The following is a 27,127-nucleotide window of genomic DNA, read 5'->3' as shown; positions in this document are numbered from 1 at the left end:
TCAAATCAATAAATTTGTTCCCACGAAGGAAAAGAAAACGCGACAAGATTTTTTTTTCTCTTCGGAAAAGATTTGAACAAAAAATGACATATAGCGAGTGCATTCAGAGAGATTCAGTGGAAGCATTCAGAGTTGAGGAAGTAAAACTGAGCGAAAAACTTCCTATAAAAGCCTGAAGGCTCGACCACACCGAAAGGTATGCGGTAACGGTCTGGGTAGCGGTACGGGTACTTGTATGCAGTTTTGCCAGAATATTTTAGAGGCAAGGAGCCGATTTTGAGCAACCTTTGAATCAAAAATAGCCGCTTTCAAAAAAGATCCAAAACACGGAAACAATTTTTTGTGGTATGAGATTTTTGATTTTTTTTTTTTAATTTTCAGATAACTTTTGTTTATCAAGTATAATTATTTGTTTTTAATTTTGCTTTTAATTCTGGGTTTTCACGCTCATTAAGTGGGTTAAATTGAATTTTTAATACGTAGAAAGGAAAAGTGTAGAATCACATATTTGGTAGATTTTTGCTGTAAAAAGCTTTGTTAAAACCAATGCAGCCTTAAATCGCCATGTTCATATTAATGGTATGAAAAAATTCCACTCCTTAATAGCTGTGTTCTTTTCGCCTTAAGTATCTACTGCTAAGTACTTCTGGTTGTATTCAACACCATTTCTACTATAGAAAATATGTCTTTGAATGGATTCAGAAGTACTTAAACGTACTTTGCTGAGACCAAAGGAACACAGCCATAATTGATTATCCAGTTTGGAATTTTTTTCTTATACAAAGGTCTGACCACACCGACAAGGTATGCGGTAGCGGTACAGGCAATTGTATGAAATAATTTCTACACGAGAACGTTGACGTTCCACCAGTTTCAACTTTTTTCATACAATTACCTGTACCGCTTCCGCATACCTCTCCGATGTGTTCTTTTCTTAAGTGTTGAACGCAACCAATAATTTTTTACTCCTGAATTCACTCGTTTTTTTTTATCGATGACAGCTGATGGTATTTATTTTTCGTTATACATTTCCGCAAAGAAAAAAAGAAGAAAGAATTTTATCTAGAGAAAATCACTGTTATTTATTTTTTTAATTAATAAAAAATAAATAAAAATCAACATTTAGCAGCCTCATTCAAAGCAATCTCTGTGTTGTATTGTAAGTTGAATTGTACTGTAAAAATATTAATTTTCTTTAACAGTGATTCATTAGACCAAGACACATAAATTTCTTCTAAGCTTTCACTACCAAGTCTTTGTTTTTTTTTTTCTTTCTTATATTCTATTGTGGGCGTCAGAACAACTTAATAAAACTTCTTTTTTTTTTTTTTGTTTAAATAATCAAGTTAATGTTTATCTGTCCATGAAGCAAACTCTATTTATAATCATTCACAGATGGATGGGCGTAGCATAAACAGCGACGTTACGGGCAACAGTGAGACGTCACCCATTGCTTCAGCTCGATCCAATATGTTTCAAACATTTGGATCTTTATTTGGTAATGGTGGCAATGCTCCCATGCGTCGACCACCAACTCCACAATCCGCAGATGGATATGTGGAATTCGGAATGACGGACCCGGAAAGAAATGGACGGACATTGGGTACATTTGCTGGAGTATTCTCGCCAGTGGCTCTTTCAATGTTTAGTGCTTTGGTATTTATTCGTGTTGGTAAGTCGAAATAATTAAATATTTAAGACATAAAATATTGTTGGACAAATAACAAATAACATATTGCTATTAGATAATTCATTGATCTCTTTGAATCACCAAATTCGGAAAAAATCTTTAGTTATATATAAAAAAGTTTTAAGTTAAAACATTTCTAATGCACACAAATAATAGTATAGTCAATGGGCTATGCATACATACATTTTTTGTTCTTGTTATTATTTCAAAATGCAAATGCATTTATATACAGTGCTGCTAAAAACATTCCGGATTTTTTTGTCATTTTCATCAAATAAAATTTTATAACACAAAACTTGAACAAAATATTGTTTTTATATTTTTTCTAGATCGTTAATATATCAGTTAAGGAATTTGAACACAAAAAAATGTTCTTTAAAACATTCAAAAATTTAAAATAAAGGCAAGTCAGAATTTCGTCTGTGCAAAACTAACCGGTTTTTCCAAGGATCTCGGTGTTGAGGTAACGGTTTTAAGCGTCACTTTTGTAAAATTTTTGTTTGCAGTGACAAAAAAGTTGTTGTCTTTGTGAATTGTATAAATTATTTGATGAAATAATGGAAAAAACGCATTGTAGTCATAAAATTCGTTAATAAGTCGTAGAACACTTTCAAGCTGAAATAAAAAAAATGTTATCCCTTTGGGATGTTGTAAATTGCAACTTCAAGATTGAGTATGATATCGTCAAAAAGTAAAAGGAGAAAAATCAGTTAAAGCAGATCACTTAGGTGGATGCCATAACAAAATATCCATAAAAACTGATAGGAGAATAATGAGTTTTTTGATAAACATCCTTTTCCGACTTCTTAAAAGATTTGTGAGGAGCTTAATCTGCCATCAACATCAAGTACAGTAAAGAAAGCTTTGAGAGATTTGGTATTAATCTCTTTCCGCTCGGAAAAAAGCAATTCCTTAATACTAGGCATTGTCTAAAAAGGTAGGCAATGAAAGGATCTTAAGAAACACTTTAAATCTTAAAATAAAAATACTTCATCTTGGTTGTATTTACAAAAACTCATCTGAATTGCTATATAACAAAACGGAAAAATATGTTTTTCAATGATAAAAGCAATTTTGACTTGTTCTATTCTGATTGTAAAATGGAAGCCAGGCGCTCAAACATGGACATCTTTGAAACCAAAACAATATCCCTATCGTGAAGCACAGCAGAGGATCATTGATAGTTTGGGGTTTTTCTAGCTGCAGGCTCTACCCCTTTACCCCAACGGAATTATGGATCATTTCCAGAATGGAGAGATGTTGAAGTCGATAATGGCTCTATAAAAGGAGAAAGATATGCCTTTATATTGGCTCTTTCTGTAAGTTATGATGCCAACATTTCTTAAAAGCTCGTAAACTGTAGTTCGGTGTAGACAATGCTCCTGGCTTGGAATAGCCTTAACAATTATCCGACTTGAACCCGATAAAAAATTTGTGGGCCATCTTTAAGTGACGGGTAGAGAAGAAAAAGCACACCTCAGCAACTAACGTACTTGGAGCTTTGAAAAATGACTAATAGCATAGATTCGTTCGTGCCGAGCATTTTTCGAAATCAAAGTTTTCTGAACAAAATATTAACTTTGAACATTAACATTAAAAAATCCGGTTAGTTTTTACTTTACTTCATTTTTCAGTTTTTAAATTTTTTGTATGTGTTAAAGATCATTATTTTCTGTTGAAATTGCTTAATTGATATATGAACGACCTAGAAAAAATACTAAAACAATATTTTGTTGCAGTTAAATTTTATTTGATGAAAATGACAAAAAAATCCGGAATGTTTTTAGCAGCACTGTAGGTACCAACCTAATCTAGGTTTTTCTGAAAACTAATCATATTTTTATTTTATATTAATTGTCCTAGAAAGATAATTCGACAACAATATGAATTAAATATGTAATGCATTGAATATACACTCCTGCTCAAAATTAACGCACACTTTTTTTTTCTTTAGTTATACCCCTGCATCTTGTTTGAAATGACTTTAAAATTATTTGTTGTATTTTTTTGTGTTTGCTTATTGTTTAGCAAGTCAGAAAAATGCTAAATTGCAACAGTATTATTAACCAAAAAAAAGATAAACCAAATTTAGCAATTCAAGGTCTGAAAACTGATATTAAAATAATTTTTGTTTTTTAAGAAAAAAAATTTTAAAAAATGGAAACGCGTGACAGTTATTTCCAATAATTTTTTTCAATACTTGGCATTGTCTCCTCTAGCGCATATGGTAATTTGGAGTCGTCTATTCATTCCACGAATTAAGTTTTGAAGGTTTTGTTGTAACTTTTCTTTCACTGCAGTTTTCTGTTAATCAAGAATGCTTGGAGGTGGATTTCGGCCGCAAATGCATTTTTTTCAACATTTCCTAGACATGTTCTATTGAATTTACATCCGGATATCTGTGTGGTCAATTCAAAGGTGGCACATTTTAATCATGAAGATATTCTCAAACCACTCTAGCATGCATTATCGTGCATCAGACTGATTTGTGGACCAAATCTATGGGTGATTGGAACCGCATGCTGTTCGAGAATATCAGCCAAGTATCTTTGGGTACTTAAATTAGGTCTAGGAGATCTCACTAACTCCGTACGTGCTGTAAAGCTGATTTTACTCCATGAAAATTTATGACTCATCTCTAAAAGGTTCGCGGGTTGACAGATAGACTTCAGCATACCTCTCCAAATCTTCCCCACAAACATTTTATTCCATACCTTCAATTTAAGCTAACTCCTGTCTTATTTGAGAAAATAACCACGATACTGTGAGATAAAGTAATAGTAGGACTTTTTTGTAAAATAAATATGATGTGCGTTAAATTTGAGCAGGAGTGTAGTATTGGTATGACCTATAAAAAGTCTTTGGGGGCTTTCTCCAGAATTTTTTTGTCTGTCTTCATTCTTATAGAACAAAGAGTGGCATCGTTTTAAAAATTTAAAGGACAGTATTTTGGATGGATTTTGGAAAGTAATTTCGAAAGTTGAGGAGTAATAATAAGTCTATGTAATAATAAGGTTTTAAATGTTTAACGGCCGATTTCTTCATAGAGTCCTAGAGCTAATACCGGTCCTAGTCATAAAGTTGGTATTTAAATCAATATAAACTCATTTCTTCACTTAAGTACTAGGTCCTAAAACTGTCAATTTAGGACCGAGTACAAGTTAGGACTAGGTTCTAGATAGCTTCTCAAAATCGGCTAGTACCCGTTATCTATCAATCAGTTATTATACCAATCTTCACAAAAAGTACTAAGTCCTAGTACTTTCAAATTGGTACCGAGTATTAGTAAAGACTCGGTTTTTGTTAGGACCTCAAAATCGGCAGTCTAATGGTTAATACTCGATTATTCATTTTCATTTTATTTTTGTAAAGAAAAATTTGCCAGTTTTTTTTAATTTCTTGGGTGTTGTTTCGCCTGACAAGTGCTTTTTTGTGATTTTAATGATTTGAACGATTTTTAAAAATTTACCAAAAACACCTGAAATGACAATGCAATGCCGGAACGGGAAGAAAGGACAAAAGAACACTTCTTGATGAAGAAATTCTAAAAAAGTATATCGACTTTGTTCGATCTTTCTAAAAGTGAAAACCAAGTTAAGAAAGATGGTCTTTACGTGCAGAAAACACACAATAGATTTTTTAATTTTTTATAGAAAACCATGGCTTATGAAAATATAAATGTAAACAACATTCGCTCAAAGTAGGATCTTTCGAGTCCATTTTTTGGGAGGAGGGCAACAATTCTTGTATTCAAAGCTATGGTATCACAAAATATGTACATGATATCTGTTATATTTTCAAATAGTTATACAGGCTATGTGGTACGTGGTAAAATATTGTCCCTCGCACCGATGACATCTAAGAGACATAAACACACCAAAAACAGGAATGCGTTTTTTTTTTAATTGTTATTTTTATTGAAATTATTTAGATGCAAAAATCTAAACGCGAACTGTCTGTTTTATTTCTTAACTGAATATGGTTTCTCTTCCGGTAGGAGACTGGTGATTCATCCGTTCCTAGCCCAGATTATTAAAGAAATTCCTCTTCGTTGGTGGTGGACTGGTTATTAGCTTTTAATATTTAATAGATAAGAACATTCCATTTTTGATTTTGACACTTCTTGATTCAGCTTTAATTTCTTTTCTTGTTGGGTCTTCTTAAGCTTTATTTATACTAACTTTTTTAACGTTTTTTGTCCATTATGTTTTTTTTAATTTGCTGAAATATAAAAAAAAAAATATTTCAAACATCAAAATATTGACCAGTTTTATACGAATTATTTCTTAGGACCGCGTTATGAACTTAGATCAGGTTTTATAAATGTGAAGAAATGCTCAGGTAATAAGTTTTCGTTAAGACCGAGTGAGAGTAGCGCAAAGTATCTCATTTACCTTTATTTTATACATAACTCTAACGTTAATTAAAAATATTAACTCAAATTTGCTGTGCTGATATTTTCAAATATAACTCCCATAAGAAAAGGAAATAATCAGAGAAAAAAAAGATAATCAGAAAAGGTCGTTGGGACCTATGCGTTCTTCAAAATACCCGACGCCCCACAAGACCAATTAATTATACGTAAAGTGAGATTTATACTCAGAACAAACCTCTCTTCAATGCTGCATCCAAATTTATATGACGTCACAACTTTTTCATATCTCCTGCATTTGACTCCTCATTGACTGAACTATCTCTGTTTCCTGCCGGAAGTCTAGACGAAGGTCTTTTTGCTTTCATATAATCAGCATAATTTAATCCAAGATTCTACTTGTTTTTTGTTCTTGCTCAGAAATTAGATTAGTGATAATGCGTGATGAAGAAACGCTGGTACTGGCAAAAAGGACTTCATGCTATTTAACCTCGAAAACATGAATTGGAGTAAGAGAACCAATTTTGCTTCGCAAAGACTTGGAACTAGTTCAACGGAATCTACTAGTTCATTGAACTAGTTCGTTCGCGAATGACACAAGCCTAGTCTGTCGGCGCAAAGGAAATATAACAATAGTACAAGTACAAAATTTGTAAAATTGACTTTTTTTCATAGAAATGGTCACAACTGAGATATTTTAATATCGATACCTTCCCGTAAGAATGTATTAAGCCACATTTTTTTCGAAAATGTCTTTTAGATTTCGAAATATACTATGAGTAAAGCGCCACTTTTTTGTACCATTTTGGTACAAACTAGAGAGAAAATAAAATTATTTTTCCCATACATTTCCTCACTAGAATAATGTTGTTTTTTGCGTTTCCTGAACAATTTTAGAAATGTCGCTTAATACATTCTTACGTGAAGGTATCGATATCTTTTTATTTAATATTTCGTGAATAAAACACAACTATTTATGACAGACTGCAGTCTTTAAAGCCTAGAATATGTAATATTGAAATTTGTCCATTTATTTGCATTGATCAAACCTGCCACGTTGAGAAATTTCCCCGAATCCGTAATATTCTCCCCGCTATGCCCTCAAATGGCGAAAATAAACTCTTTAATCAGATTAAATTCTGTTGAATTTCGGTTAATATAAAGTATCATTTTTGAATTTTTCTTTTATTATATTTCAGGATTTATTGTTGGTAATGCAGGACTCTATGTGACACTCCTTCAGTTTGTTATTGCTTATCTAATTCTGCTATTTACTGTGGCGTCTGTTTGTGCTATATCCACGAATGGAGCTGTTGAAGGTGGAGGAGTATATTGTAAGTACAAAATAATACCAATCAAATATGGTTTAAAAAAATTCCTTTTTCAGTTATGATAAGTCGAACACTCGGCTTGGAATTTGGAGGTTCTATTGGTACACTTTTCTTTCTGGCTAATGTCGTTGGCTGTGCGATGGCTATTACTGGATGTACTGAAGGTATTATGGAAAATTTTGGTCCCGGTGGTTACTTCACCAAAGGTAGTCCCGGATTGCCTGACGGGCCATGGTGGCGATTTTTCTATTGTACGATTATCAATACGGCTATGTTAATTGTGTGTTTGATTGGAGCTACAATGTTTGCCAAAACTTCAGTCATGATTCTTGGAATCGTGACAATATGTTTGTTTTCAACTTACATAAGTTTTCTTACCAAAGGTCCAATGTCGGTAAGTAATTTATTCGTTTGTTAATAATACTCTTTTCACACCAAATCAAAACATAGATCTCGAGTAAAAACTTCAATACTTTGTAGTCACTTAACTGATTAGCCCTGAATTATTGATAGGTCGATTCTTAATATAATGCAATATAATTTAAATAGTTCTTTAATTTGGATTGGATCAAAATCCCGAAAACCGAAATCCCAAAATCCCGAAAACTCAAAATCCCGAAAACCCAAAATCCCGAAAAAAATTATATAAAATAACACTGGTCAACAAAATTTAACTTTTTTTTTGCCACAAGAACCAAAATATACTTTTCTAGTAGTTTTTGGGGTGCTGAATCCGAATCTGAAGTCTGAAAAATTTGATTGGCCTTCGTTTTTGAATTATTACCGTTAGAAAAAGTCAAAAAACCTAATTTTGGCTGTTTTCGAGGTTCTATTTTTATGTGGGGTAATTCATTATTAACAAATTTGTAACGGTTATTATAAGAACAGATATTCTTCTTTCAAAAACTTTTGAAATTTTCCCGATATCTCTTTTATTGCTCGAGATATCTTAAGTTTCATTTAATAAGTCAAAGAGAAACTAAACTTAATCTAAAGTTTAAGTCACTGGTCACAGAATTTTTGCCACAAGAACCAAAATATACTTTTCTGAAGGTTTTAGAGTTGCTGAACTCAAATCCGCAATTGAAAAAATTCTATTAGCCTCCGTTCTTGAAATAAAACCGTTATAAAAAAAAAACCCTTTTTTGCATTTTATAACGGTAATATTTTAAGAACGAAGGCTAATAAAATTTTTCTGATTGTGGATTCGAGTTCAGCAACCCAAAAACCTTCAGAAAAGTATATTTTGATTCTTGTGGCAAAAAAAGTGTAATTTGGTTGGCCAGTGTTGTTTCTGATTCAAAGACCGCTACTTTAATTTAAAATATCTCGGGCAATAAAAGAGATATCGGAAAGATTTAAACATTTTTTGAAAGAATAAAACTAGCTCTTATAGGCACCGTTACAAATTTATTCACAATTAATTACTCTACATAAAAACATAACCTCGAAAACAGCCAAAATTACGTTTTTTGACATTTTCTAACGGTAATATTTCAAAAACGAAGGCCAATCAAATTTTTCTGACTTCAGATTCGGATTCAGCACCCTAAAAACTACAAGAAGAGTATATTTTGGTTCTTGTGGCAAAAACTTTGTTGACCAGTGTAATTTTTCGGGTTTCGGGATCCCATTCGGTACTTTGGGTTTTCGGTATTCTGGGTTTTCGGGATTCTTTGTTTCGGGATTTTGGGTTTTCGGGATTTTGAGTTTTCGGGATTTTGGGTTTTCGGGATTTCGGTTTTCGAGATTTTGACCCCAATCCATTTTAAAACCCCAAAATCACGAAAACAGAAAAGAGTAAAAACTATTCAAAATTGACTTTTCACTGAAACTTTAATTGAAAAATTTGTCCAATTTTTTTTCATTTTATATAATTTTTCACATTCGGGATTTTGGGATTTCGGATTTTTGGGTTTCTGGATTTTCGGGACTCTGGGATTTTGGGTTTTCGGGATTTTGACCCCCCAACCCATTTTCAAATGATTTTTTTTTACATGAAAACTATTTAGATGACAGTAACACTCTTGTTCATTGTTTTTTTCTTCTCTTTTTCAGGTTCTTATTCCCGAAGATAATAAATTAAATGTTTCGCATGTTTTCAACTACACCGGTTTATCTATGGAAACTTTGAAAGGAAATTTATACGAACATTATGGACCAGATTATACTTCGGGTGGAAAAATTGTTAATTTTGCCGTAACATTCGGTGTCTTATTCGCTGGTGTAACTGGAATTATGGCCGGAGCTAATATGTCTGGCGAACTGAAAAGTCCTTCTCGAAGTATTCCAGTTGGCACATTATCTGCAGTTACTTTTACCTTCGTTTGTTATATCATGTTATCCTTACTCATGGCACTGACAACACCTCACAATCTACTATGCAACAATTACTTGTTCCTTATGCCTGTCAATTTCTGGCCTCCATTCATAGCTATAGGAATTTTAACAGCGACTTTCTCAACTGGATTATCCAATCAAATCGGATCAAGTCGTATTCTGGAAGCTCTAGCAAAAGATCAAGTTTTTGGTCCAGTTTTAAATTTTGTTATTTGCGGAACATGGAAAGGCAATCCAATTGTAGCTGTACTCACCAGTTGGGTATTAGTGGAAGCGATTCTTCTAATTGGATCGTTGAATACTATTGCTCAAATTAACTCTGTGCTGTTTATGTTGTCATACTTGTCAACAAATTTAGCTTGCTTGGGAATTGAACTCACTGGTGCCCCAAACTTCCGGCCACTCTTCAAATACTTTACTTGGCATACATGCTTGATTGGGCTGTTGGGAACTTTGGTTATGATGTTTGTCATTAATCCAATATACGCGTCGTCCAGTATCATCTTGTGTCTAATTCTTGTGATTGCCTTGCATATCTTTTCGCCAGCATCACAAGGCACTCAATGGGGATCTATCTCGCAGGCTTTGATGTTCCATCAAGTGAGGAAGTATCTACTTATGTTGGATCCACGAAAGGAACATGTCAAATTTTGGAGACCACAAATGTTACTCTTGGTCGCGAGTCCGCGTTCTTGTTGTCCACTTATTGATTTCGTCAATGACATGAAAAAGGGTGGTCTCTATGTGATTGGTCATGTTAAGGTCGGTGATTGCACTGCAATTACAGATCCAACAATTGAAGAAAATCAAATGTGGCTATCATTATTGGATCACATGAAGGTAAAGTGTTTTATTAAGTTTTCTGAGAAAAAACAAAATGAATGTTTTTATTTTGTCGACAGGTAAAAGCTTTTGCTGAAGTAACACTCGCCAACTCAATCAGAGAAGGAGTGCAACACTTGATTCGTTTATCTGGAATTGGAGCTATGAAACCAAATACAATTATAATGGGCTTTTATGATTCACAAATTCCAAGGGATTTCTTCACGGTGTAAGTTGTTTCTTTATTTCTTTGGCATTTTTTTGTCTGTATAAAATGTTTTTATCTTTTAGTGAAAATTCATCTTACAAAACTAAGGACTTCAACAAAGGAGAATTCGAAGCTTTTCCCATTCGTAGTTCTCGCGAAGAGAAGCCAATGAGCACTCAGGATTATGTTTCAATTATCTGTGATACATTAAAGATGAAGAAAAATATTTGTTTATGCAGACACTTCCATCAACTGGATAAGAATTTCATTTCAAAGTAAGGAATCGCAATATTATTTAAAGTTTTTTTTTTTAATGATTTAAAATAAATTGTTAAGGAGCAATCATATAAAATATATCGACGTCTGGCCAATTAATGTTTTCGATCCAAAAAGTGAAAATCCATTTGATGTGGTTTCATTGTTTATGATGCAACTGGCATGCATTATTAATATGTTACCGAAATGGAAACGATTGACGTTACGTGTTTTCCTTTGTGAGGCTAATGAAAGTTCATCGAATATAAGGTTTGATTTTTAAATATTTAATAGAATTTGTGAGAAATATAATTTTATGTGTTTTATTTTTTTGTTTTTTTTAGCTCATTTGATACTCAAATTCCACAAATGGATATGTTTCCTAAAATGAAGCTTCAACAGTCGTTGAAAAATTTAAGAATTGTTGCTGATATATTTGAGGTAAGCCCCATACGAATTTTCTCTTAGAGGTGAAATTGATTACATTTTTAAAATCTTTTATTTATAATTTGGTAAATGTAAATACATAAAAATAATTAAACACAAAATTAGTTGTTGTTAGGAAAACAAAACAACTTCTTAAATTAACTTTAGCTCCAAAGAAAGTATGGAACTTCATTCCGTTGGAAAACAAATGAGAAAATGTTAAGTTGTTATGCCAATTTGTATTAATTAAACACTTAACTCTCTCAGTCACACTTTTAAGTGAAAGATGAAATTTACAAATTTTATTTAAGTAGGTACTGCATGTTCAAAAAAAAATTAAAACTAACATGAACTGTGTTGAAAAGTGTACTATGTAAAGGGATATGCAAAAAAAATCCGCCAGATGGCATCGAAAAAAACATAAACAAATTTGAAAAGGTGGTTTCATAACTAACCACCAACACTGAAATAGTTAAAATCATTCGCAATAAAAACAAATAAAAGTTGAGACAAAATCAAACGAGACATTACGATTACTAGAGTGCAAACAAAGTGGATCCCAAAACGGATGGACCGATTAACTTAAAACCTGACATGTAACAATTTTTCGAAATTGTGGAGAGGTGTTTTTCAATTATTTTTCTGTGATAAAAAATAACGGCATATAAAAATTCTGAAATTATCGCCCAATCGTTTTTAACGCGTTTCCGCAGCTGTATTCCTTGATTCTACTGATCTCCTTTTAATTAAATTTAAAAAAAAAGTCATTTAAAAAAAAGCAAAAAACGTGATCCTTTAATTTTTCAAAAATTCGATCGAGTGAAACAAAAAAACGGCTGGCTGGATTAATTTAATTTTTTGTAGGGTTTTTGTGCACATATTGAACTGAAAGGCACACTTAACATTAGTGGTTTCCTCAATATTTTCGATCTAGCGCTCGATTTTCCAAAAAAACACCAAAAGCCCTTTTTTTGTTGCATTTTCAAATTCATGTGAAAATAAGAAAAAAATTTTTTTTGGAAAAGCAACGGCTAGCCGTTAAGGAGAATTCATTCAAGTTCTTGAAACCCACCTTTAACTTTCTGTGCGATCATTGGTTGCTGAGATATCGATAATCAAACACAAAAGGATCCTTTTCCATTTGAAGACCGATATCTCGGCGAGAAGTGGACGTATCGAGGTGTTCAAAAAACCAAATTAAAGCTAAATGAACAAAGTATCCGATCCTTATAGTGGTTAAGCTAAAAAAAAAATTTCCACGCCCGTAGACCAAAAAAAAAAAAACTAAAAAAATTTTGAAAATTTTTTTGTTGCTCGTTTTCCTACGATTACTCAAAAACCGCAGAGGTTAAAAATTTTTAAAGTTCTAATCCAAAAACTAGACACTCTAATTTCCTTCTTTATCGATTTCTTGTACGACCATTTCTTTCGAAGTTACGGCCTGTTGAAATTTGCCCAAAAATTTGGAATTTTTTTTTGATCCCTTAATTTTTTCCAGTAGTGTATTTACATATTTAAATATAGAATATTGAATAAAACTAGTTAAACCTGCAAAATAAACACATTTAAATATTTTCTATGCGACCAACAACTCCGATCTGCGAACTGTCAAATGTAAATTCGCAGTCCACAAATACAAAACGCATTCCATAAGCTATTGACAAATAATTCGCACGAATTTAGCCTCACTTTGATTTAACTTCAAATTTTTGTATTACACTTCGCAGCTCTCTGCGACCACTCATATAAATGAAATGTCAAATTCAACGACTATTAGCAATTTAGACGCAGGTTGCATATCCATATGAAGGGCACTTTACTTAATAAGAGAATTCATAGGTCAGTTTTCAGGCGTTGTCAGGTTTCAGGGTTAATCCAATACTGTGTCACTTTATTGTATCCTCATATTATTTATTACAAAATGATAGAAGAAATGTTAATGTTTCATTATTTTACCATAAATAATAGCCACGTTAAAGCAAAACAAAAAGGTAGAAAAAATTAATTTTTTTTAAATTCTAAAAAACGACAAAACATTTTTGCATCCAGTTTTCTGTTTTTGACTAAAACTTATAAAACATTGAATTTTGAAAAAAAAAATTAGTACTAAATTACATAAAATTAAATTTTTTCCGGGTGAAAAGTTGTTCACGTTCAGAAAACTCTCGCTATGTTCAACTTTTTGTCAGCTAATATCGTAGGAAATTGACAGGAAATTTTGATGAAGAATTGTAAAAGCTAAGATTGGAAAAGCTAATTTTCTCTCTAAAAATATGTTATCATATTTCGTAGATTCCAGAACCAATATAATCAATCTCTTTCAGTGTTATAAATACCGTGTTATTGTAAATACTGCAATTTTTAACTAAATATTAACTTCTATAAAGATATAATAAATCTCAAAGTTCAGCAAGACCAATAATATAGTTATAATTATCCAATGTCTACTTAAACAAAATAAGAAAAAAAAAATTAAATCCAAAATTGTTTCTATTTTGCTTTACAGATAGGTGAATGGAGCAGAAATACTGATTTTATTCGTCATGCATCTATTCTCAAACAGTTTACAAACTGTGCTGAATATGATACTGAACCAATCACTGAAGAAAATCTTAATCGTTCAAAGCTATACATGCAAAGGTAATTAACAATAATTATATTGTATTTTGCATTATTTTTCATTTATAATCTTGCTTATAATTGTAATTATAGAGTTAATCAAATCATTCGCGAAAGATCTGACCAAACGGCTGTATCTTTCATTTATCTTGCCGCACCACCAAATACTAACGCACCTCACTGGGAAGAACGAAGTGAACGTTACATGGAATTACTTTCCGAACTAACTGCAGAACTTCCTCCAACAATCTTAGTACATGGCATAAGCACTGTTACTTCAACAACTCTCTAAAATTTAACTATTAATTACTCATAAGATAATATCCATAGATTGTAAGGACCTGATCAACACATACATAACAAAATTATTATACACAAAAGCTATAAGCTGATTATTATTATTTTAATTTGACTTGATTTGTTTATTTAATTATTAGTAAAATCTATAAGAAAGCCTTTTTGAGGTATACAAATGATATGTATTTAAGCATTTGCATTGAGTTAATATATTCGATTACTTAGTTAAATATTATTGTTTTACGCACTTTATTCTAAACGCATATTCTTTGGATAATATGCATGCACTCAAAAGTTATTAAAACACAAATGTGATTTGATCCTAACAGTATTTAGATGAACATTTTTTTTTTTCAAAATTGTTAATTTCTTTATACTAAATTTATTAAAACAAAATGGAACTATACAAAAATATTTAAAATAAGTTCCTCTTGTTGTTTTTGCTATCTATCATTTATATGACACAATTTTTTGTATTAATTCGTACCTACATTTCAGCATTGTTAAAATTCTCGATTTGTTTTTATAAAATTACCGAAAAAAAAATTATATTTTTGCAAATAAACTAACTACCATTCCGTGTACACCAAAATCTTGAAATATTGTGAATGTTGTTGCACCTCTAAAAAAATGAATATTTTTATTTAAACATTTTAGGTTATTTAAGAAAATCAAGAAATGATGGTGAGTTTTGACGTTGAGTCACACCGGGAGTATATGCAGTACCATGCAGCTGTGGTTCTTCATATGTAGGACAGACTCAGAGGAGTTTTGCTACATGCCTGAAAGAGCACATTAGCGCTGTTAGCAAAAAACAAAGGAAAAAGTCTGCCATATGTGAGCATATACTCGATCATCTAGGTGAACACAACTCGATCCATTTCGATCAAGCTAAGGGTCTAGCAAAAGAGCCTCACTATATACCGCGCTTGGTTCGTGAAGCGATCGAAATAAAACGACATCAAAATTTCAATCGGGACGACATTTTTAAGCTATCTCGTACGTTGGACCCTTTAATAAACTCGTCACGATCTATCCAATTGCGCGGATAATCCGAAAACCCTAATAATGTCATTTTAGGGAGCTTCATAAGCAAATATTACATTTTGTTTCTTAAGAATGACAACTTGAAAAAAAAAATAAAGAACAAAATTCTAAGGAACTTTAACTTAAATGGCCCCTATAAGTAGGCACCATGGACTTGTTCACCAATAGCAGTCGAATTAGATTTAGTATAACTCGCTGTGGCGTATGTGGAACATTTTTTACCACATACGCATTTCGTTTAAGCGTACATAATTGCAGGGAAACAAAAAAATTAAGTATGTAGGAAGGTATGTTAATTTTAAAAACAGTTGTTTTTTTTTTTATTTACAATTTTTTATACATAATGCCAATCAGTGAAATAAAACTTTCACTTATTTACCAACTATCGCATCAAGCGCAAAAAAAATGCATGTCGACTATGTTTCGAATCAATTGGCAAATACTTTTCATAAAAACCTAAAATTACTTCTTCAATCTTAAATCCAAACTTCTGATAAAGGCACACAGCTGGATTAGTTGCAGACACATGCAAAGTTATATCTTTGCTCATGCAAGTCTGAATCAAATGATACAACATAAAACTGGCAATTCCACTGCGTTGCCAACCAGGACGAACAGCCATAAAAGATATATAAGCTTCATTGAATCCAACATCTGGCACAAGGAATGCACAACCCACGACAAGTTTCTTATACATAGCAACAACGCTAAAGTCTGGATAGCTTAGACACTCGGACACTGTTTTGAAAAGAAAATTAATTTTAATTGCATTTATTTAAAAATATATATATGTAAATTCATCTCACTATCAATGCCAGGCCAAAAGTAAGACTGCAACAAAGCATTCACAGCAGCAATATGATTAGGACGAACATAGCAAAAATCCACTGTTGATCGTTTGGGAGTTTTGCCAGTCACAGTGTGTTCCAATTCACACATCAGTTTCATCCATGGAGGAAAACATTTTGTATTACGATAGATGAACGGATGAAGAATTCGTGAAGTATACGGAGATTCAAAAACTTCATAGAGAAAAGATCCCGCAATTTTGGCATGAAAAGAAGTCATAGCTGATTGATTTGAACTCGAAATAATCTGAATGAGTTGAAAATCATGAAGAAAGTTACTGATTTATTGTTCATAATGTGAATTAAATAAAATTTACAAACCTGATAACGATCCAATATTTGATTCTTCGACGCATTTTCAAATTCACTTTTGTTTTGAACATAAGCGTCAATATTGAACAATGGTTTTGAGTAAGCTCTTCTCAATTCTCTTACAACTAATTTACGATAGAATCGTCTCACGTAAGTTGGAACTTCAAGCTTACACTGTTGTTCCATGCTCAATATGTTACGCAGCTTGTTATACAGTTCTTTTTCTTCGTATTCACTCATTGGAATTAATCTAAAAAGAGTATACTATAATGACAAAAAAAACTATTATTAAAATTCTTACCGTCCTTCCATAAAAAGAGATTCATTTTCTAAATTCTCTTCTTCATCTTGGTTCTCTGACAACCAAGGATAATCTCGTATTGGCTGTTTTGTAAATAAACTTTTGGCACAAACTTCTACTGGACCATCATCGTCCTCCTCAACTTCATAGGAATCGTCGTTTTCAGATTCACTTGCAGGTTCTTCTTTGATTGTAGTGCCTTCTGAATTTGTATCGGCCGCATCCATTTGTTGGTAGTTTGTTACTTGAAGAATACGAGGAAGATATAGTCCATCTTCTGGAGTTTTTGTAGGACTAAAAAAGAAAAAAAATATTAATTGTTTGTAACTTTTTAAAACGATTAAAAAATGTATGAATATGGATGATCAAAAAGTTGAGGGCAAACGAAAATTGGACAGCGAGCGAACTTAGGATCTGCATCTAGAATGCCCGGCGATAAATAGGCCACGCGCAGCTAAATGAGGAGCGTTTTTTCAAAACTCAACAAACGCATTTTTTGCGAAAATGAGTTATTGGTATCGAAATTTTTGGCACGACCAGGCGTACAAGATGACAAAATAAAATTTTTAAAAAAGTTAACGGTTTTAATTTAAAAAAACATTTAAAATCGAGCGTTTTTTCAAAACTCAACAAAATTACTGGAGGTTTTTGCAAAACTCAACAAAAGCGTGTCCAACAACTGCCAATTTCAAAAAGTTGCCCCAGAAAAAAAAGTTTCGGAAAAAAAGATGGCTGACGTGCAGAAGCTAATGAAATTTTTTACTATTCCGGATGATGCCAAGGACTTTTATGAAACTGTTTTCTCCGCAAACGCTAAAGAGTCCACAGAGGATATGGAAAGACACTATTTCGATTAAAAACAATGGTTTTTTTTATTCAATATTTATTTTAGTTAATATTAATATAAGTTAATTGCAATGTATATATTTCTTTAATAAATAAGGTTTTTAATACTAATTTATCTCTTTATTTATTTAAAAGAAAAATAAACGTTTTTGCAAAACTCAACAAAAACCTGTATTTCTATTTAATAGAAGAAGAAACAGCGGCTATTTGGGCGTGGCTTGTTAGATAAGAGGAAGACTTAAGCAGTAAGAAGTCACGGGTCTTAAATATGCAGGGCGAGTGCCTTCTCAAAATCAGCATACGACCGAAATTTAAAAAAATCAAGCTGGTCTGTGACCTAGCCCCAACAGAGAAAAATATGATTCAAAGGAGGAACTAAACATCCAATCGAAAGGTACCGTCTGAACTGTGGCTGATCTCATCTCTCATATCACAGAGGATCCGCCATCCAATAGTTACTAGTTCCAAAACAGTGGCACTAATAAGAACATTGAATAGAAGAAGTACTCAAGCATTATTTTCAACAGGTACTATGTGGGGAGAGATGCAGGGCATTGACACTCATATATAAATTATTAAACATGTAATGAATTACAGTTAAACACTTCTGGGTTTCAGATGCACTGTCGTGTGATTTCTTCAATCTTGTTAATAAAGAAAGGACAAATATTAATACGGAATTACTTCTGACAAAAATGTTGATTTTGTAGCCAAAGTATAAATACAAACAACTTAACTGCTCATGACAGCAAGTTCAAGGTAATCAAGGAATTCAAATATCTGTAAGTAAATACCAACTCCAATAATGATATCCTGTATAGATTTACTTTCGAGATCAATAGTCCAAACGTTAGCATATGATCGTAATCGTGTGCCTTGATTCGACCCCTGCTTTTTATATGTGGCACAACAAATGAGTTTAAACCTGTTTATTCGGAAGACGAAGCGCTTATTTAACAAAACTCTAACTTTGGAGGTCCCGTTGGATAATAAAGGGAAAAGGGAAAAGACAAATATTCAGTACTGTCTGCGAGGGGAATAAAGCAGATCCATTGATGATCTTTATGAGCTGGATCAAGAAATTAATGTAGTCCAAAAAACTTAAATACGTTAACTAAATTGGTTGCGACTACATCAACCCTCCACCCAAGAAGGTCTTGCGGTCCTAGCCCCAAGTTTGAGAGAACTTTCGTTTTAAAAACCAAGCGACAGCTAATTTCAGAAGATCTGGTCTAGGTTAGGTAAGGTAAAGGTGGTTAACAACTGATGTCGGCCCGATTAAGTCAAAGAATGGCGTATTGTGACACTAGATAAATTTGTAGAATCTTTCTACAAATCATTTAGAACTTTAATGAAGCAGAAAAGACTTTTAATGTCGTTGTTGGCTAAAAGACGAGTCATTTTTAAAATACTCTCCCAAATGAGTTTTCCGCCTAGAATCTGGATGAAAGAGCAGGGCATGAAATAGAAGATGTGGGAACGGTTTTTTTTTTTCTCCTCATTAACTCAACTTCTGGAGAAATTGTTAGAGAATAAGCCAAGCCACATAGCGTGCCGGCGAATGATGCAGTCGTGTTATGACACCTTTTAGTTGGCTAATATACAGTGGGCTCACATATTACGAGCTATTTGGATTTGATTTGGATTTCAAATCGGTCAGATTTGTTTCGTTATCATACGGGATTTTGTTCCACCTAGCTAAGGATAGGGCTGGGTGGAGAAGCTTTTTGATTGAAGCCCGAATCCATAATGGATTCAACAAAGCTGAATAACAATGCTGCACCATCTCCGGAAGAGGTGATTGAGAATCAAGTGCATTCGAGAATTTTTTGAGACAGATTCAATTTTTTAAGTTTGACGTGGGAGCACTCTTTGTCCGCCTTGGGAATGAACCAGATTACGGTAGCCGTTTGAGAATCATTGAAAGGCAAGGCATGGCTACTTAATGGATAAGAAGTTTGTTAAAAAAATAAGTAAATATATTTTGAATGTTAAAATCGAGTTTAAACAGAGAATCATCCATCGCTCTTACTTTCTAAGAACATAATGGTATTACCTTGTATGTGGAACTTCATCTTGATCGAAATTTTCCGAAAAACTACCCAATTTTAAATCATTGTTTTTTGTTGGACTTATATCAAAGAAATTCGAATTATCTGTTGTTCCTATCAACGGAAGCAATTCGTTTTTGGCCAAGTCATCTGGTTGAATGTCATTGAAAATTAGGCCATCCGAAGAAAGATTTTCAGCTAGAAAATCCATCAAACTGGATTGCACTGAATTCAGATGTTTGCTCTCTTCTTCTTCTTCCTCAGGTACAGGTTCGACTTTAACTTGTTTCACTGGTTTGGTTTTTGGTTTTCTACCCATGTAAGGTCTGAAAGAAAAAAATTTAATGAAGAAGATTTATTTTTGGAGGTGTGATTTCTTGTTTCCTTACAAAGTTCTACTGCAATGTTCTTCTTCATTTTCTGAATCAGCTCGACGACGCTTGACATCTTCAGTCGCTGAATTTGAATGATCACTTGAATAGCTGATTTCTTCGGCACTTCGTTTGTCATTTCGAAGTTGCTGTCTTTTCTGAGAAAATTGTTCATCTGGAAAAGAAAACACCTACTGTGTGAAGATAATGATAATTGTGGTTAAAGACTTACATAGTTTTGAATAGAATTTGGGTGTTTGGTTATAAGTCAGTTTCCACCATCCAGATTCTTGGAACAGTTCTTGGCCAGATTGAAAGAATTCTGGACTGTTATGCGATAGAGCCCCCGACACAGAACCAATCCACTTTTTCCGGCGTTTTCTAATGTTAAAACATTAACGTAAACAAAAACAAAAAAATAATTTGAAAGAGGAAAAAGAAAAGAGATAAGATAATGTTAAGAGCAGTTCATGGAAAAACTAGCAGATGGAAAAGGAAGGGAACAAGGAAAAGAAGAAATGAAAGGAAGCCCCCCCTTCCTTTCACTATGAACACATACGAGGGATTGGAAAGGGAAGTATGATGTGAACAGGAGAAGGAAAGAAGGGAGTCAATAAAAGACTCAAAATACTCAGGTTATGACGCGATGGTGCTCGAGAGACGTAATTGTATCAGTTATTGATCTTTCACCTATCCTTTTTATACCTCTATTTTCCATTCCAACAAACTCAACGAGGTTATTGGAGCACGTGCCCAGATGTTGGAGTTATACTCAAGCTTTGAGTATAAATATGCCTAGTAAATAAATACCTAATAAGTACCACTCATTTTGTATTCCCCATCGGACAATGCTATCAAGATCACAGCTTATCATATTAAGCCGTTCAAGATCCACATCCGAAGAACATGGGCGAGAATCAGGAAACGAATAAGAAAAACTGAGGGTACTATCATCAGCAAAACAGTTGAGTGGATTAGAAGTTTCAGACAGGAGATTATTTATAAAAATGAGAAAGAGAGTCGGAGACAGAACGGAGCCCAGGGGCACACCAGCATTCATTTTGTAGGTTTCAGACTTGAATCCATCCAATATTTGTATTGAACGGTTCGAAAGGTAATTTTTAATCCAACGAAGAAGAAATTCATCGACGCCAAAAGCACGCATTTTCGAAAGAAGAATGGCTACGGAAGCCGTACTGGGAACATACAGCTATCGACAGAGAAATAGCACACTATTGAGAAAAATCATGTAATTCGAATTTCAGATACGTGAAATGCTTTTTATAAATTTTTTGATTTGGGTATTTTGTCGACCTAAAGTGATCGAGTCAATAAAGTCTTAAAAGATGCGTTATTTTCAATATTTATTTGCAGTTACATGTTAATGCTTTTCCTGACTCTTTTGCTTGTGGACACAGAAAAAGCACAAATTTTTTTTTTCCTGTTAAATTTTTATTCTGTGTTCAAAATTTGTTCAAGAAAGTGCATTTATTTATTAAGTTATCAAGTGCTTTTGAAAAAACGGACTCAAAAATTCATTAAACTGCGAAAAAAAGGAGAATTATGTTTGAGGTTCACAGTCAAGGGAAAAATCCTTCTCAAATAGCTTTAACTCTAAATTTTTCGAGTAAATGGTGGATAATGCAATTTATTTAGTAAGATCAAATAGAAATTTAAACTATGAAAATAAATTGCACGAACGTCTTCCCCACAAAACTTCCATACGAGTGGATAAAGCGATCAGAAAGAAATGCAAATGTCGACCTTTTAAGTCATTTCGCACGATTATGGCCAAAGTTAATAAAGAATTCGGTGAAAAAAGTGTCAAGCAGACTTATAAGAAGAAGACCTAATGATGCTGAGTTTTATAGACGAGTAAGCAATCAAAAACCCAATGTTATAATACAAACATCAAGGTCACATAATATTTGCTAAAAAAACATCTGAACAAAAACATGCAGTTTTGTGTTAAAGTCTGTTGAAGTGTTGAAATAAAGGTAAACTGCATTGTACCTAATGGCAAAACATTTTTCAATCACCCTAAGTGTAAAAAGTACAAACGTAAGTATACTCTCAAAACGAGGAAACAAAAAGGATGGGATTTGATGGTTTAGTGCGCATTTTCCTACCATGGAAAGGGCCCATTGGTTAGGTGGACGGCAGAATGGATGCATTCTTCCATCTTAATATACTTAAGAATACCATAGAACCATATTTCTCGCAAGTAAATTGGATATTCACGCATGACAATGACCCTAAAAATGCATAAAAAATAGAACAAGTTTGGTTTTAGCACGAAAAAAACGATATTTGCACCTGCCGGATTTTATTGGAATAATTTTAGCTTAGAAATGATTTTTTTTTTACGATTTTAGGAATGTGTGATATTTCTTTGTCCCCAAGAAAAAAGGTATTCTCTACAAATTATAACTTTTAAAAATTTAATTAAAATGAAATACTTTCTAATTATTAATGTTATGAATTTTCATAAGCTAATTCATGTCCTGAATCAAAAATTATAATATTCAAGTTCACAGGTCCCAAATAAATTCAATTTTTGTAAGAATAGTCGAAAGTGCGCCATTTTTTTGTCCATGGCTGTATATTAGGAACATGCAGGTCAGGCGGAGATGAAGGAAAGTAAACACAAGTGGATAAAGGGTTTAGAAGAAATTAGAAGTAATAAGACGCCAGAGAGAGGAGAAGAGTAGGGAGAAGGAAAACTTGTAACCTTTAGGGGAAGCAATAAATCTAATACTACGTTTCCACCTACCCTAAATCCGAGATTTAGCTGAGTAGATTTAGCATAAATCTCGAGTTTTATTCTAAATCTCGGATTGAGAGTAGGTGAAAATCTTAGATTTAAGGTAGCTGAACCAAAATCTGAGATTAAGCGAAGTAGATTTAAAATAAATCTCGATTTATTCTAAATCTACTTAGTTAAATCTCGGATTTAGCGTAGATGGAAACATAGTATAATACAATACAACAAAAAACAATCATAAACTTACGTGTTAGGTTCAAATAAGTGCTCCCAGTGCTTGTCAATAAAACTAACTATGTGGGTTCTCCAGTGAAAGTGTCCATGATGACTGAGACCATTCGATTTGATTGATAGATTGTAGATTGCCATTGTAATTATCATTAACCTAAGGAACAGACATTATTAATACATTATTTATAGCTTCCTTATTCCTTTGGTCATACCATGGAAGTTTTTGTCGCACAAATTCTTCTTGTTTTCCTTCCAAAGTTGAGCAATTAGTGCAAGTAAATATGAAGAAGACATCACCAAGGAGATCCCCTGGAGTACCTGGTCGTTTCAGGCATTTTATATGGACATTTGAGTGGCATACTGTACAATCAAGAAAGTCATCGCTTTCGATTACAGCTGAACAATATGAGCATGTTTTTGGAGTATCCGATTCCATAGTTTATTAATTTTATTTATTTTTAATATTTTTCGCCAAACAAAATAAAAATATTTGTTTGAAAATACACAAAATTGAAGTTTGGGAGCACGCTGACAGCTAATGTCAAAGATCGAGAGTTGTTCAGTGAGAAATGCCGTGGAGACAAATCTTAAGGCTATGTCCACAATGATGCGACATGTACGCAATCAGTGTAGACTCTTGTACACACACAAACTTTTCAAAACCGGAACTTTGACGTTCAAGTCTGGTACGCTGTTCGCGCTAAATTTTAGCCGAGATAAAATTCCCATACAAGTTATCGATAACTTGTATGGGATCCATTTTATCTCGGCTAAAAATTTTCGATAATTTGTATGGGAGCTAAAATTTAGCGCGAGCAGCGTACCAGGCTTCAGCTTTGGAATTTGTCTGATGTCGAACTCCTTTCAACAAAAAAAAAAATTTATTTCAGGGGTAAAATCATCACGGCGCACGATTACGAGCATACGTTATCGTTTTGACAATTGATATCTCTATTTAATCAGTAGAAAAAGATAGGGACACATAGCGAACATAACGTTAACGAACGTATGCCGTGATATGCGGCCCCAGATCTATTTTTTTAAAAGGATTTTGACATCATTCAAAAGCACTGTCGCGTTTTTGTCGTCGGTTGGTTGGCTTTAAATGCCCTTCATTACCAACGGCTACCGACGATAAAAAAGATATCGTTTTAAGACAGACCGAGCTAATTATTTAGCAAATCGAGATAAATTTAAGCAAAAAATTTGCCGAGCTAAATTTTATCTGAACATCATATCGATAATTTTGAATGGAAACTAATAGCCTGTCGAATTACGGCGCACGATAACGATCATACGTGAACGTTTTGACTATTTCTGTCCCTATTTAATTATTAGAAAACGATAGGGACACATAGCAACCATTCGTTAACGAACGTATGCCGTAATTCGACCCCTGTTTTCACTAGAGCCCAAATGAGATAATTTCGCAAATTGGGTCAGTTAAGATATAAAATTTATTTTTTTTTTTCTATACGATAGGACACTCGAAATGATCTCATTTGGGCTCTAGTGAAAAGGGGTCTAGCCTTAAGGCTTGCCCAACTAGCACAACAGCTTCTATAAATTGAGATCTCACAGGTACTACTTTTTATACAGCTTGTATTGAGCTTGCTTCAGAATTTAATTGCTTATAGAAGTTCGAACTTGTTTAAAAACTTCTAATAAGTTGTTTAAATACTGTTAAAGGAACTTAAACGAAAAAAGATTGTTTTCGGAAAAGCCTGCTTAATGAATTTATAGAAGCTTTACAGAAATTACCAAGTTTAGTATTTGATTTTTGGTTTTGATATTGAATAATCTAGCTCGGACACTTTTTGGTTTTGACATTGAATAATTTAGCTCAGACATTTTGTTTTGACATTTCTGGTTTTTGAACTGATTAAGATTTTGATTTCATTAATGAATATACTAGGATGGCCGAGTGGGTTGAGTGGCGGACTGCCACCAGCGTTGTGCAAATGTGCCCAATTGGGCCATTTGGCCCAAGAATTTATATTTTGGCCCCGTGCCCAGGGCCAACAGCAAATGGCCCCATTTAATGAAATTCTTTAATTAATACAGGCATTTTTACAAAATAAATTAGTTGTATTAACAATTTGATGATTTTTTAAGTAGTTATCGACTAAAGATCGATTGTCAAAATATTTTGCGAATGCATTCACTGAAGAGAAAGGACGACAAATGATATTTGTTTTCCTTTATCTTTATATCTAGTTTAAACCTGATTGATAAAGGCTTCTGAAGTATTCAGTCCACTGTTATTTTTATTTCATTGGGAAAAAGACTAAAATGATTTTAAAAAGTTTATGGCCAAAAAAAAAAAACAAAAACATTTAATAAAATCCAAAATAAATTAAATATATTAGATTGTTAAGAACCAATTTTCCTGGCCTAGTTCGGTAGTTCGGAAGCCCCGGTTGTAGTACAGGAAAGTTAGTAAAAAAACAGGCATATTGTGGAACGAAATATAGGACGGCTGAATTTTTCAAATCTGAAAGAGGGGTATTAGAAAAGCTTAAGTCCTGGTTTTCGGGACGCCAACCCCATGACGAAATCCGCCATTTTGAAAAACGCGAATTGGCCTATATCTAATAAACTATTGGCTTGACCGAATAAGTTACGTAACTAAAGTTGTAGGTAATATAAATATCTTTTCTTGTGCATTCACTGTTTTTCAGCGAGGACAACACTTTTGAGGTTATGTTGTTTTTTTTATTTTTTATTTTTCGTTTTTTTAAATTTTTCTCAGTCTCTATGATAGAAGCATAATTTTTTACCATGATTAAAGTTGTAGAACATCAAATTTACATTATTTTGGTATACTTTTGAAGATTATATTATATTATATATATTTTTTGCAGATGGTTTTGTTTTTTTTTTTTATTATTAAAAAGGAGTATCATGGCAGAAAAAAGGCAAAAACTAAACAATAATTTTTTTTTTTGAAATTTTTTTGTTCACCACAATAGTGTCAAAAATTTTTGCACGGTTTTTACTATTTAACGCAATTCACACACGGCCTAAAACATTATGTTTCTAACACATACTGAGAAAAATTTAAAAAAAAACGAAAAATAAAACAACATATCCTCAAAAGTGTTGTCCTCGCTGAAAAACAGTGAATGCACAAGAAAAACAGTGAGTGTACAAGAAAAGATATTTTTATATTACCTTCAACTTTGGTAACTTATTTGGTCAAGTCAATAGTGTAGCAGATATCTATAGACCAATTCACGTTTTTCAAAATGGGGGATTTCGCTAGGAGGTTGGCGTCCCTAGAACCAGGACTAAAGCTTTTCTAATACCCTTATTTCAGATTTGAAAAAATCAGCCTCCCTATATTTCGTTTCACAAAATGCCTGTTTTGTTTACTAACTTTCCTGTACTTAGACTATAGTTTTCAGGTCAATAACTTTCGACTCATACATCGCATGACTTTCAAAAATACACGAAATTATTGGTAATTTGATGGTCTATAACTTTAACTGTTTAAAAAATTATGTTACTATTAGCGGGAATGATAAAAACTTAAAAAAACCGAAAAAAAATAAATTAAAACAACATAACCTCAAAACTATTGTCCGCTTAGAAAAATAATGTAGGACAAAGAAAAAGATTATTAAATTTCCAAGAGCTTTGGTCAGATAACCATTTCTCTAGGACGAATAGTTTTGGAGATATAGAGCGATTCGCGTTTTCCAAAATGGCGGATTTCACCAGGGGGGTGGCGTCCCGAAAACCAGGACTTAAGCTTTTCTAATACCCCTCTTTCAGATTTGAAAAATTCAGCCGTCCTATATTTCGTTCCACGAAAAAGTCTATCTTTCCTGTACTATTGTTCGATCTTCATGAAAACAAATTTGGGGACTTTATTTATAAAGTTATATCTAACATAGAAGAAACAGTTTGGATCAAATAACTTATTCGGTCAAACCAATAGGCTGCGAGTTATAGATCAATTACAGTTTTCCAACATTGCGGAATTCGCCATTT

At 33.0% G+C, this 27,127-nt stretch overlaps 2 protein-coding genes across 2 annotated transcripts; one reads left to right on the top strand and one right to left on the bottom strand.

Moving 5' to 3' along the window:
• The first annotated feature begins 1,009 nt into the window (after window positions 1-1,009).
• LOC129921506 (solute carrier family 12 member 9) lies at window positions 1,010-14,590 on the top strand. The gene is made up of 11 exons (XM_056003359.1): window positions 1,010-1,159; window positions 1,396-1,672; window positions 7,262-7,396; window positions 7,450-7,787; window positions 9,452-10,573; window positions 10,636-10,784; window positions 10,847-11,038; window positions 11,100-11,288; window positions 11,363-11,459; window positions 13,951-14,084; window positions 14,157-14,590. Exons 2-11 carry the CDS (start codon window positions 1,396-1,398, stop codon window positions 14,353-14,355), a joined length of 2,832 nt encoding a protein of 943 aa, XP_055859334.1. The 5' UTR covers window positions 1,010-1,159; the 3' UTR covers window positions 14,356-14,590.
• Window positions 14,591-15,725: 1,135 nt separating this feature from the next.
• On the bottom strand, window positions 15,726-23,667 carry LOC129906286 (cysteine-rich protein 2-binding protein). Its single transcript, XM_055981973.1, has 9 exons — window positions 23,344-23,667; window positions 23,148-23,285; window positions 20,369-20,517; window positions 20,155-20,311; window positions 19,771-20,091; window positions 16,869-17,162; window positions 16,577-16,817; window positions 16,214-16,502; window positions 15,726-16,145 (listed from the first exon to the last, which is right to left on the bottom strand). The coding sequence occupies exons 1-9, from the start codon at window positions 23,565-23,567 to the stop codon at window positions 15,790-15,792; spliced, it is 2,169 nt and encodes a 722-aa protein (XP_055837948.1). The 5' UTR covers window positions 23,568-23,667; the 3' UTR covers window positions 15,726-15,789.
• Window positions 23,668-27,127: the final 3,460 nt, after the last annotated feature.

Source organism: Episyrphus balteatus, chromosome 1 (assembly GCF_945859705.1).
Source record: "Episyrphus balteatus chromosome 1, idEpiBalt1.1, whole genome shotgun sequence".
Taxonomy (NCBI): Eukaryota; Metazoa; Arthropoda; class Insecta; order Diptera; family Syrphidae; genus Episyrphus; species Episyrphus balteatus.
The sequence above is the reverse complement of the archived record's forward strand: the minus strand, read 5'-3'. Positions and strand labels throughout refer to the sequence as shown.